Source organism: Calypte anna, chromosome 3, assembly GCF_003957555.1.
Source record: "Calypte anna isolate BGI_N300 chromosome 3, bCalAnn1_v1.p, whole genome shotgun sequence".
NCBI lineage: Eukaryota > Metazoa > Chordata > Aves > Apodiformes > Trochilidae > Calypte > Calypte anna.
The window spans coordinates 90,964,521-90,977,820 of NC_044246.1; the positions used below are offsets into that span (position 1 = coordinate 90,964,521).

At 36.3% G+C, this 13,300-nt stretch overlaps 1 protein-coding gene across 5 annotated transcripts in view; it reads left to right on the plus strand.

Annotated features, from left to right (window-relative positions):
• DST (dystonin) overlaps positions 1 to 13,300 on the plus strand; it is a 289,353-nt gene that overhangs the window by 158,810 nt on the left and 117,243 nt on the right. For 4 of the 5 annotated variants that reach the window (XM_030446905.1, XM_008495643.2, XM_030446906.1 and 1 more), the window contains 4 exons: positions 1,314 to 1,476; positions 2,165 to 2,248; positions 2,339 to 2,446; positions 3,160 to 3,258. In XM_030446905.1, the coding sequence (XP_030302765.1) occupies positions 1,314 to 1,476; positions 2,165 to 2,248; positions 2,339 to 2,446; positions 3,160 to 3,258 (454 nt within the window). Of the gene's footprint in view, positions 1 to 1,313; positions 1,477 to 2,164; positions 2,249 to 2,338; positions 2,447 to 3,159; positions 3,259 to 7,142; positions 9,909 to 10,461; positions 12,379 to 13,300 lie in introns of those variants that run through there. The other variant, XM_008495646.2, reaches the window with a different exon arrangement.

Below are 13,300 nucleotides of genomic sequence, written 5' to 3' on the forward strand. Positions count from 1 at the left end.
CAGGTACAATACTAAAGTTTTTTACTTCTAATTAGCTAATTTGATTCTTTCCATATAACATTGCTGAAAGGTAAAAGGAAGATGAGCAAAAGCTGTCTCAATTAAAGGTGACTGCAGAATGGCTAGCTTTAAGACAGGTTTTTCATCCTTTGATAGTGTGACATAATTTAAATGATAAAACAGTAGGTTTATGAGGTACTGAAGTGTTTGTATTTCTTCAGAGGCAAATATTGAACTACATGCTCTTCTCACAGGACTGTACCCTGACTAGAATATGCTGAAAAATGACTGTTCACATATAGTGGCTTCTAGAGTAAATAGGACAGATTGTGGTAGTTACAGTATGGAGCTGTAAAAAACCTGATTTCTGCAAATGTTTGCTCTGCTGCTTCTTAACAGCTTGACACTGATAATGATTATACCAAAAGTTTGTACAAATATTGGCTGCAGTTATTATGATCCTTTCTCTTTTTCATGGTTATTAGATTTAAGACATGCTAAAGTATGAAACCTGAGCAGTATGGTTTCCTTTGCTTGTTCTTTTTTGGTGTCCTTTTGGCATCTTGAGAACAACAGTAGAGTAATTCAGGGTATTAATTTCAAATCAAGGTATAAGTACTTGTTTAATAACTACGTTTTTCCTGCAGTGGTTTGGAGTAGTCACATGTATATATGATCTTTGAACAGTATGAGAATCATGAAAGAAAAACTGTTACTATTCTTATCAGTATGGAAACTACTTTCAAGAACTACATAGCAATCTCTTTACAGGTCAAGAACATGATTTAAAAATGAGCTTACAGGATCAATAGCTTTCACACATTTGAATATTGAAAGGCTTTAGCTTTACTCTTTAGTTTAGGTTTTTTGTGTGACACAGAGAATATGGAAAACAATAAACCCCATCAGAGGACAGCACACTCCCAGATACACACAGGTGACATTTGAAATACCTTAATTTATTTTAACAGAATCAATTACTGCTACAGAGCCCTCCCTCTTGCTTAGGGTTTCTTGTACCCTTGGAATTTCAAGCAGTTTAGCTCCCTGAAGAGGGGTTATGCAGTGTTTCTTCTGCAGTAGGATCTCTCCTGGGTGTTCTGACAAATGAAAAGATTTCATAAAGCTGGGAACCGTGGTGTTTGAGGCGTTAATTTACTGTTTAATTAGTGTTATGTAAGGGTGTTTCTAGTGTGAGCTATAGCAGAGTTAAGGCATCTGAAACCTTTAAAGCTCTGTTTGGCTTATTATTGTACTTTTTATCTTTAATATTAATATTCTTCTCTTTGGCTTATCTTCTAATATAAAATCAGGTTACGTGACTTAGATGGTATTAATAAATCTCTGAAGTATTACAAAGATACTTACAATTCTTTGGACACTTGGATTCAACAAGTGGAAGATACACAGCGAAAGATTCAAGAAATCCATCCTGAAAATAGCAAAGCATTGGCTAAACAGTTGAACCAGCATAAGGTATGAAAAGTGATCTCAGTGTAGGAAAGCACTGCTGTAATGTCTCCACCATTGAAATAACACTTTAAGCCATTGTCTTGATAAGAGGTGTTTATATCCCACAGCCCTTACTAAAAAAAAATTCAAGCCATCACCAGCTTTTGTGGTTTCATGTTTGTGATGCAGCTAACATAATGAATACCTCACTCACTGATTGTTGCTAGTTCATGGACCATATAGTTTTGGTCCTCAAATCTGCAAGAAGAGCAAAACTTTAGGGAGTGCCTAAAATTTTGGATTCTCCTTGTCACGTAATTTTTTTTATCAAATACTGATCTTGGTGTTTATGGATATAGGAATATTTTCATGGAAGCAGAGCTAAAGTCAACAACAATCAAGTGTGGAAGTGTGGCTTAAATAAGAGACAGAATAACAAATAATGTGTATGAAAGGGTAAATACCTGATTTTGTTTTAAGTTAGCTTACCAGCTATTTAACCTGTCAGGCTTTTTTCACTGCTTTTATACTGTACACCTGAGAGAGCCCAGGAGATAGGTTTGAGCATTTAATTACTTGTAAATAAATGGAAATGGAAATAAATGGAAATAAATGGAAATTAACTTATTATGTTAGATAAGTAAAAAATGCTAAAAATAATGGTAATAAAAATAATGTTTTAAGATAAAGCTGTAAAATTCATATTTTACAGATGCTGGTTTCTGAGATAGAAATGAAACAAAGCAAAATAGATGAATGCCAGAAATATTCAGAACAATATTCAGCTGCTGTGAAGGTAATAAATAAAAAAATTATACTTGGAATCTTTTTTAATGTCAATATCATGTGGAATGCCAGGAACTTTGTATATTTTCTCTTTTTTCAGGACTATGAATTGCAGACTATGACTTACAGAGCTATGGTTGACTCCCAACAAAAATCTCCAGTGAAACGCCGAAGAATGCAAAGCTCATCAGACTTCATTATTCAAGAGGTAAGTGGATTTCATGTGACAGCAAAACATGATGAGTCTTTCCTTAAACTGCAGTAAACACAAGAATGGTATTTATTATTTAATAATTATGGAATAATGATGGTAACCCAAGCAAGATAATTTTTTGCTTTATAGACACATTATGTGGTAAATATTTGATTGGTCATTATGTGGTATTTAAATAATGAGATAGTATGTTACTGTTGATGTACAAAAGCCCCTGGAGTTATAAAAATACAGGAGAAATGTACCTCAGTAAAACTGTTTAGACCTCTCTCTGGGCTTGATACTGATCACAGTAAGGAGAGTTTCCATCTTTGCTGTGGTTAAACATACCAGATCTGGACACTTTGATGGACTCCAAGGCCAGTCAGCCAAAATTTGGGTGGGAAAGAAAAATCCATCTCCTTGCTAACTGTTAGAGAGGAACAGTGACCTGCACTGCTTGTCCCTCTCACAACCTATTCTTAGAAAAAGAATCAAGTAACTGTGAAGTCAAAACATTCTTATGTTTCTTCTCCTTACGAATCTCCTCATAGATTCCTGGGCTTTGTTTGTGCACCTTGCTTACGGCATTCAACTTTGAAATCAAAATTAGAATTTTGGATTACACTATTAGGATTGTGGGGATAGATTCTAGAGTAGGGTTTATCACCTCTGTGGGTTAATGGGATTGTTTCTCTTCCCCTCCCCCCCACCCTGTTTGCCTGCAGTTCATGGATTTGCGGACTCGTTACACTGCCTTAGTGACCCTGATGACCCAGTACATTAAGTTTGCAGGTGACTCTTTGAAAAGACTGGAAGAGGAAGAGGTAGGTCATCTCCTGGCACCCAACCAAGCCAAAAAGAACAGCCAAGCAAACAAAGAACAAACTATACCTGTTGAAATTATTCACAAAGTTAGCAGCAGATATGAAAAACTGAAATTCCTATATACTGCATTTCAGACAGGAATGTAGGAGTATTAAATTACACTATTGTCATTCAGATAAGCAAAGGCACATACCATACATACATTTTACAGCTAAAAGGATCATATGCTTCAATAAATTCTGGTGGAGATATAGTTACGTACAGTACATTTTAATGCTTTAATACTTTAGGCCTTGATCCTTTGGGTAGATGCAGACATTAAGATGAGGGCAAAACTAGTGTTGCACACACCTTCACACCTTTGATATCCCATGTCAGCCTTATATATTCCACAGTATGCATTCTGATCCACTTAACATAACTCTTAACATAGAGAGTTTCTTTGAACTGGGAGATGCATTGCCCTCCTAATTAAATTTCTTGAGGTTCTTTGATATAGTTAGCTATTTTTTTTCCTTCTCTTTCTACTGTCTTGATTACTTGGGGACAAAGAGAATTTTCTTTCTTCTCAGTCTTAAATCTTATGAACAAGAGCAAGTTACTGAAAGTGAGCAGACAAACTACATGCTTGCTGCACAATCAACCTTCCCAATAACTGAGAAATAAATACTTTTAAATTCTTCACTTTCTTTGGAAATGCTTCTCTCTGAAAGAGATTAAATAATCACTCATTCAGAATTCAGAATGTTGTATACAGTCTACTCAGTGCAGTCTCAAAAATCATGCTCACATTAAATGCAGTCCTGTAATGAATTTTGCCCATATTAAATGTAGTTCTATATAAATTACATAAAATTGGAGACCACTCTCAGAAGGGTATAAATTTTAATGTTACTATTACAGAAAAAACCCAGAATTCTTAAATGTTACATAAATCCAGTGCTGGCTTAGTCTTTATTGGCTTTTCTGGCTTGTGAATTCCTCTGGACAAACTGTAACAACACCAGCAAGTATCTTTGTACATTTTGAAGCAGTGAAGCATGCAGCTGGAAACAGGTGTGTTTGTTGAAAAGTAACCACTGTAACCGAGGATTTAGTATGATTAAAAATGCTAATGGTATCAAAGATAAAAAGTGAAACCGAGAACAAGAATTGAAACAAGGATCAAGAAATCTGAATGACAATGGGCTTCATATTCTTCAAGACCAAACTAAATCTTTTAAATGCTTTTGAGCCGCAGGGTCTTGGTAATAGGTCTTGGTAACCAAGGTAGAGGAGAAGGTGTTAGGAAAGATTGTTTTATTTCAGCTGGGATCGTTGTGAGTGTGAATAGTGATCCTGGTGAGTTAAAGGAGCATCTCTTCCGTGTAGAGAGATGGAAAGCAGGAGGAGTATAAAAGAAGTTGCCTGAAGTGGAGATGGTACAGAAAACCACAGCAAAAAGTTGTTCAAGGAGGGCAGGGAGCGATGTTCCAACAAAGGAAGAATGTGAAATGCAATCAGAAACTAATTTTGAGCTAACAACAAAGAAAGATGAGATTACTGTAAAGCATGCCCTGGATGTCAGCCTTTACAAGCAGCAACACTTTTGCCCAAGAACTCATTTTAAATGTCAGCCTGAAGAACATAGCTTTACAGACAGTAATAGCCATAATACCTTAAACTCTGAAGACAGAGAGTTTCAAGTGTAGATGAAAAAGGTGACTCTCTTTCGGGATTAAGAGATACAGTGCCTTCAGAGAAAGTTGTATCCTCTTTCAGAGAGTTGGCAGTGCACAATGGAAGTGAAAAAAGAAAGTTAAATTTGCAATCTGTAAATAATCCAGGCATTTCTTGTAGTGTTGGAAGGGATATGAACATATTGCACAAGGCAACTCTGGATAATAGTTACTTCATAGCAGAACACAACATCCTGAAAAAATCAAATTTTAATCCTAATGAAGAAAAGAGTAATATGCAAGAAATTTGGGCTCATTCTTCAGGAAATATTTCAGAGAACCAATGTGCAGCAAAAGTTTCTGAATCTTACCCATTAGATTTTGAACTGTCAGCAGTGCACAGTGATCCAAGCTTAGGTAAAGAATTGTTAGGAAGTGCTGTTGCTTTAAATACAAATATAGCCCTCTCAGAAATTATTTCTAGAGAAAAGGAATATTTTTCAGAACATGGATTAGGAAAAAAGCCTTTTAGTCATGATGAGAAAGTAAATGAGAAAATATCACAGGATAAAATCTGTGATTTAGACAACAGAAATATAAGTTGGGTGAAGAGTAATGAAGAAGACAAGTTCAAACAGGGCCAGAAGTGTGAAGGTCCAGTGCTATTTGTAGAAATGGACGTTAGAGTTAAGGGTCATAGCTCTAAGGTACCTGGAAAAAACACTGAACTCCAGAAAACATTCTGTGAAAAAATAGGGAAAAAAGCCTCTTTTGAAAAAAAAAAACAACAGCAAAAAAAAGAGACAATGATAATGAAGAGAAAAGGAGCACAACAGTTATTAAGGTCCTAGAGTTTATATGCAGTGCAAATGAAACAGTTAATTTAAGAATGATTGTAATACAATCAACATTTGAATCTCGAAATATATCAAGTCATTTAAAGTTGATTGAACTTAATTTAAACAACAGATATGCTAAGGATATATTAATCACTGTGCATTTTGAGATGCTTAATTATTTTCATTCAAAATTCTTTTTATTCATGTTATCATTTAACTATTATCCTTTTCCCCATCCATTTGATGCTCAGCCATGTAAATTAGAAATAATGAAAGCTAACAAGACTGTATCTGTATCTTTCTTAAGCAGAATGCATTAGACTTTGGAGAGATCTGATAAGAAACCAATTTAAATATTTTGTATTTGTTGGGCTTTGTTCAAAATTGTTACACAAGGGAAATATGGAGAGAAAATGAAGAAGCTGCCTTTGCATTAGCCTTTTAAGGAATAAGTTTCATGTATGATGTGCAAAAAGAAGTAAATCTGGTAAATTTAATTAAACCAACTTTTTTTCTATTTGAAAATGTTGCTATAATTATCCTTCCTGCCATGTTTTGTATGATCATAGGAATGTAGGTGTGTTCTTCATGTTAGCTCACATTGGTAACTAATGCTAATGGAGTAGTGCTAATGGAGACAAGGTATGTATGGTTTCAACTGTACTGTTACTGGTGAATAGACATCTTGCTTATAGGAGTTTCCCTTGACTTGGCAACATATGGAGACTACAAGCTGAACTGGTTTTCACTAGGATATACCTGATTACCATGTGGGTATTTCTGTGTCTACACTGCAGAGCAACTGTGCTCTTACCAGTCCATCAGCTGAGCCAGTTAGAGGCCTTGTGACTGCAGAGCAGACTATGGAAGATGGATGTACTGGGATTTTAAATACTTCTCTTTCTAGAGCTGTTTCTTTTCTTGGAGGGGATTTCTGAACTCTTGTGTTACTTGTGCTTGCAAGCATGAAATGCTGTTTCTGGTTTCTACTGAACTGATGCAGAAATGGTAGGCTTTCTCCTTGGGAATTCTTGCACTTAGTGTTTGGCTCACTGTTTGCTCTACCTGTTTATTTGGAGAAAAAGCATATGCAAGCTGTTGTTTGATGCTGCTTACCACTAAGAAGCATCTGACTGAAGTGAGAGGCTTCAGGACTACTTCGCTTTGTGGATGTCTTTATGAAGGGTTTCCTACTTGGCTAATGGTAACTTCCTGAAGCTTGCTGTATCAAGAGAAGGTGATGGTGGTGGGAACTGCTCATCCTACTTTCTGGACATACCATAGATACATGAGTAAGTATTTTCCATTCTGCTTTTCAAAGAGCCTAACATGTTTCACATGCTCTGTTAGAAAAAGTACATTCCAACTTCTGTCGTTCTTTTACAGGTTTTAAAGGCTAAAGAAGCATCAGTGCGTGAAGCATATTCAGATCTGATGGCACAGCAAAACAGCACAATTGATGAGAACAGAAAACTCATGGGGAAGGTAAAAACACTTGAGGAGCTGTTGGAGGATATGAAGAAACAAAAATTCCAAGTGGAACAAGAGCTCCCTAAAGTGAGGGAAGCTGCAGAAAAAGAGCGCAAGAAGCAGCAAAGGGACATGGAAGCGATCTGTCTTCAGAAGACTAAGGCTGAACAAGAGGCAAAGCGATGCCGTATAGACCTAGAGAACATTGAGAAAGAGAAAGCAGATGCAGAGCAGGAGTTGGAGTGTGTAAGACAGCTCATTTGTCAGGCAGAGACTCAAAGAAGCATACTGGAAAAAAACCTCTGTGCTTTTAAAAATCAAATAGAAGAAAGCACCTTTACCAGAAAAAATCTTGAAGAGCATCTGAGAAGAAAAGATACTAATCTTCATGATTTAGAGCTGCAAAAAAAAAATTTAATGCAGGAGCTGAAGAAAAAAACAGAAGGTGAGGAGAAACTTTTGAAACTGCTAAAGCAAATGGAACAAGATCTTGAATTTAAAGGGTACCTGTCAGAAATAAAGTTGCAAGGAAAAGAGAAAGCTGAAGCCAGAAGGAAGGTTGTTGAAGGCAGGTACTGCGTAAGTAGGGAAACTTCCCTGTCAACTTTCACAGCTGGGCAAGGCAGCCAATATAGGACTGATTCTGAGATTGCAAGTTTCCAGAAGAATCAAGAAGCCAAAAAAATAGAAGAGCTTAAACAGAAGATAGATGAGCTAACACTTACTAACAAAAAAGCTGATAAAACTATTAAAGACCTGAAATATGAACTGAATGAAATAGAGCTTCAGAAATCATCAGCAGAGGAAAAGTCTCGTTTATTAAAAGAAAAACTAGATAAAGTCAATAGTGAACTCAAATGCTTAAAAATTAAGCTGGAGGAAAAAGACCAAGTAGAGCAGGGATATTTGCAGCAATTGAAAGATCTGGACAAGCAGTTACATAGAACGACAGATAGAGCTGAAGAGGTGATGCAAGAAGCTATTGATCTTAAGCAAATTAAGATGAAGTATCAGGAAGAGCTGAAATCCATTCAGCAAGAGAAGATACAGCTAAAAAAAGAAGTAGAGGAATTAACTAGATCACAGACAAAAATGGAAATAACTATCAAACATTTAAATTCGCAAATCAGTACTCTTCAAAAAGAGAAGTTGGCAGCTGAACATAGAACACAGTCATGCAAAGGAGAAGCAAATCATCTTCAAGATCAATATAAGAAAATTAAAGAACAGTTGTTTGAAAAAACAAAAGTAGAGAAAGAAAACCAGCAGGAGATTCAGATGCTGAAGAGTGAATTAGCCAAAAGTAATCAGGTGTCAGAAACACTAAAGCTAAAGATAGAGGACCTTAATAAATGGAATACTGAAACAAAACTACGGATGAAGCAAATTCAGTCTGAGTCAGAAAAGATGAATCTGGAAAAACAGAGTATTCAGAAGAAAAATGATGCATTAAAAGCCCTAGCAGATGGTTTCAAAGAGCAACTACATACAACAAATGAACAATTGCACAAGCAAACAATAATTGAGCAAGAATTCATATGTAAAATCAAAAGCCTGGAAGTTGACCTAGCAAAAACAAAAGACTTAGCTAGTGAATATAAGCAAAAATTTGATAAACAAACTGCGTCCACCCGAACCATTGACTGGGAAGTTAAAAATCTAAATGCCCAAATGACTGCTCTAACTATGGAAAAAACAGTGAATGAGCAAAAGATAAAACTACAACAAGCCCAGATACAAGAGCTTAGTTGTAAGTTGAAAAAATTACAGGATGAACTCCATCAGAAAACTGTGGATGAACAAATGGCACGCAAGAAGATGATTCTTTTTCAGGAAGAATCCATTAAGTTTAAACACTCTGCTGAGGAATTTAGGAAAAAAGTTGAAAAGTTACTGGAATCTCACAGCATCACAGAAAAGGACGTTTCTGGCATAAAGCTAGAATGTATTGCTCTTCAGCAGGAAAAGCATATGGCTGAAGAAAACATCATGTTGTACAGGAGACAAATGGAAGATCTGCAAGAAAGGCTTAAAAAGTGCCAGGAACAACTTCAGCAAGGGAAGCGGGCTGAAATGGAACATCACCAGAAGTGCAGGAAACTTGAGGAAGAGTTGGAAGTGCAGAAGCGCACAGTTGAGAACTTGAAACAGAAAATGGACCTGCAGGTCAAGGAGAGTGAACGCAGGTTTGTGCTGTTTCAGAATGAAGCTCAGCAAAATAGTAAACTCCAAGATTCTGGATTTACATTCAGCTGTGAGAGAAGAGGGAATGGTTTCAATTACCCAAGCGACACCACAGCTAGAGAATTTGAGCAGCCTCCTCCTCCCCATGCAAAACCTGGTTCACCTTTGTTAAGGCAGAAGCAGGAGAGACCTGGATTTAAATCTGATCAAATAGAAGAAAATAGATTGTACATGAGTGCAGATGATGTGGTACCGAGAGAGGTGCAGTTCCAGGTGTCAAGAATAAACCAGTCACTAGAAGAAGATACAAGCCCACAATCTTTCATGGAGTTTGTTTCTCAAACAAGTACACAGTTTGAGATAAAGTTTGATAAAGCAAGCCAAATCTCTGGAATATCTGAAAGACAAAACAGGAACCTGCACAGTTCCAGACAAACCATTATACACGAAGAAGACATGAAACAGGAATTAGGAGTGGTAAAACTGCATCCCTTGGAGGTACACACTACATTTTGTGAGGATTTTCCTTCATAGTGCTGGCTTTTACTAGCCTGTTCTTTATTTTCTTTGGTTTTATCTATGCTTTGTCAGTACTCTGTATTCTCTCTAATGTTTCTTACATTCCTACCTTGGTGAAAGGGACTTATTCTTAAATTACACAAGAAGCTTTTCATTAAACTTTTGTAGCAGATTTGTTGACATCTAGAAGCATGTTATTTTAAATGTTTGTGTTGGGAATAGGAATTTCCATACACTATTTTATCATTATTAGTCAAAATTAGTTTTGGCTGACAGCACTGGGTTCATAAAGTAACAACAGTTACTGTTGCTTAGTCTCTTCATATTCCTGTTATTAAATAAATATTTGTGTAGCAAATACACTTTAAAACTTGCTATCTCTATTTCTTTGCTCTTCAGTGCTAGTAGCAGTTCTCCTTTCTGACCTACACTCAAGTTCTCCCATTTTCTGGTGGTGGATTTAGGAGTGAATTACATACGTCATCATTTTACAGATGTATTTCTCACTGTGTCAAAAAATTCCTATTTACAGAGAGTGAAGAACAAGCAGTATGGCATGCATGTTGAAGTCACTACACTAAACCAAGAAAATGACAAGACTTTTGGTAATGAAGAAAGAATGTTTGAGGGATACAAAACATCTGAAGGGTTTAGGAGAGAAGACCTTGGAAAGATGAGCTCTTTCTTAGGGGAAGATATTTTGAAACCTGTTGATGATGCTACTCAGTTGGAATGTTTTACAGAAGAATACAATAACATAAAATTTCAAGGTCTCCGACACGATGTAACTGCCAGGCAGTTGGTTGAGTTGAAACTTCTAGACAAGCTTACAGTTGAGCAGCTCCTTTCAGGGCAGAAAACTCTTGATGAGGTACAGAAAGGTCTTGAAAGATTTTTAACTAAACCCACAGCTATAGCTGGGTTGTACATTGAATCCAGCAAAGAAATACTCTCTTTTGCAGCAGCAGCAAAGAAAAAAATTATAGGAAAAGCCTTGGCATTAGCATTATTAGAGGCTCAGGCAGCTAGTGGTTTCATCATTGACCCCACAACAGGTCAGAAATTTTCTGTTGATGATTCAATCACTAGAGGGCTTGCAGATACTGAATTCAAGAACAGACTACTTGAGGCAGAGAAAGCTGTTTTGGGATATTGCTGTTCTGGGAAGGTGTTCTCAGTGTATCAGGCTATGGAAGCTCGACTTTTAGAAAGACAAAAAGGTAAAAATATCCTTGAGGTTCAAGTTGCCAGCGGGGGGGTCATTGATCCTGTAAGAAGTGTTCGTGTACCTCCAGAAACTGCAGTGCAGCTTGGCTTGCTTAATAATACAATACTAAAATTTTTGCATGAACCTTCTAGCAATGCAAAATGTTTTCACAATCCAAATAGCAAGAATGCTATGTACTACTGTGATTTGCTGAAAATGTGTTTGTTCAGTGTAACCAGTAAATGCTTTCTGCTTCCATTTGGTGAAAGGAAAATAAGCAGTCCATCAGCAGAGAAAAGTCACAAAATTTCTGTAGTAGATGTTGAAACAGGAGCTGAAATGACTTCCTATGAGGCTTATCAAAGAAATTGTGTTGATAAAGCTACTTACCTTGAGCTTTCAAAACAGGAATTTGATTGGAAGGAGTCCACATGTTTTGATTCTGATGGGAATTCTTTTCTTTTGCTTACAGATCTTAAAACTGGTATACAGTTTAATATTGAGGAGACTTTATGTCAGGGTAGAATTGACAAGGCATTACTTAACAAATATAAGGAGGGTTTAATCTCAGTTAATGAGTTTGGTGATATTTTAGTTAGCAGTTCAAAGCCAAATAAAGATTTAAACAGTCCTATTGCAGGGTTCTGGCTTTCTGAGACCAATGAAAGGATCCCAGTCTTAAAAGCCTCACGCAAAAACTTGGTAGATAGAGTTACTGCCCTTCGATGTCTTGAAGCTCAGGTTAGTACAGGAGGCATAATTGATCCATTTACTGGAAAAAAGTACAGTGTTTCAGAAGCTTTGCAAAGGGAGTTGGTTGATGATGCTTGTGCCAAGCAAATCCAGCAGTGTGAACTTATCTTTACTGGGATCATTCATCCTGTAAGGAACACAGTGATGTCAGCTGTTGAAGCAATGCATTTAAATTCTGTAGACAAAGAAATGAGTGTGCGCTGCCTGGAGTACCAGTACTTGACTGGTGGGTTGATAGATCCCAAATCTCATTCTAGATTATCAATGGAAGATGCAATTAAGAATGGTATTATTGATGCTGTCACAGCTACAAAGATGAAAGATGAACGTTTGTATGTTAAAGTTATAACATGCCCCAAAACAAAGAAGAAAATAACCTATAAAGAAGCTTTAGAGAGAGCTGTCTTCGATTGCCACACTGGGCTGCGATTGTTAGAAGCAACTCAGCCCATGAAAACAGGCATTTCCAGTCTTTACTATAATTCATAGTGGACCAAAATCTTAGTGCTTGTTTTGGGACCTGCTTTAAAACCCATGCAAGTCAAGGAAAAAAATTCTATGATGACCTTTATGGAAAACTATAAATAATGTTGTCTAATGGAATCAGGAGTTGCAATTAAACTAACTAGCACAAGTCATAAACCTGTAATCAGATATTATTTGTTGTTGTTACAAAGTTGAATTTTTTTTATAAACATAGGCAGATTCAGTTTCAAACAGAATATCTGTTCAGGCTTTATCTGAAGGCCTTATCCGATGTTATGAGATACTATGTGTAGGTACTATAAACTGGGATTTATCCTGAGGTTGTTGAAGTTAATATGAGTGCAAAACGGGCAGATAAGAATCAGATTCTTGTCTTTAAAATCAAAATAGATGTCCATTTTGTGAGTGAGGGCAGTGACCTGATTACTTAGTGTAATATGAAAAATCAGTTTACAGATAGAAAGTGGATGAAAAGTATACAAGGGTTAAATCTGTGCTTAAGTAACTGTTCTGATGCTGGTATTTCATTAATTTAATAGGCTACTTACATCATAAAGTTATATGCCCTAATTTTTTCTCTCACTTCAGGAAACTTTTGGGTTTTTTGGAATTGTTTTTGTGCTCTAAAAGGCAAATGAATTACAACTATGTATCAAATAATAAAAGTAATTGAAATAAAATTTCATTTTTGCTTCTGTTGCATGGAAGGCTGTAAGGCCTGTTTTCTAAGTACTGCTAAATTTCAAAATACTAACAGGTACTACAAAAAGAAGTGTGTATTCCCCTGCAGAGAAAGAGGAAATGTCTAAGGATTTTACTTCTATTGTTCTTGTTTCTGTAGACATAAAACCAATGTATTCTTCCTAATGGTAATTTAGTAATCTATGTGCAGAGATTGCTGTATACTGTGCTGGCTGTACATATC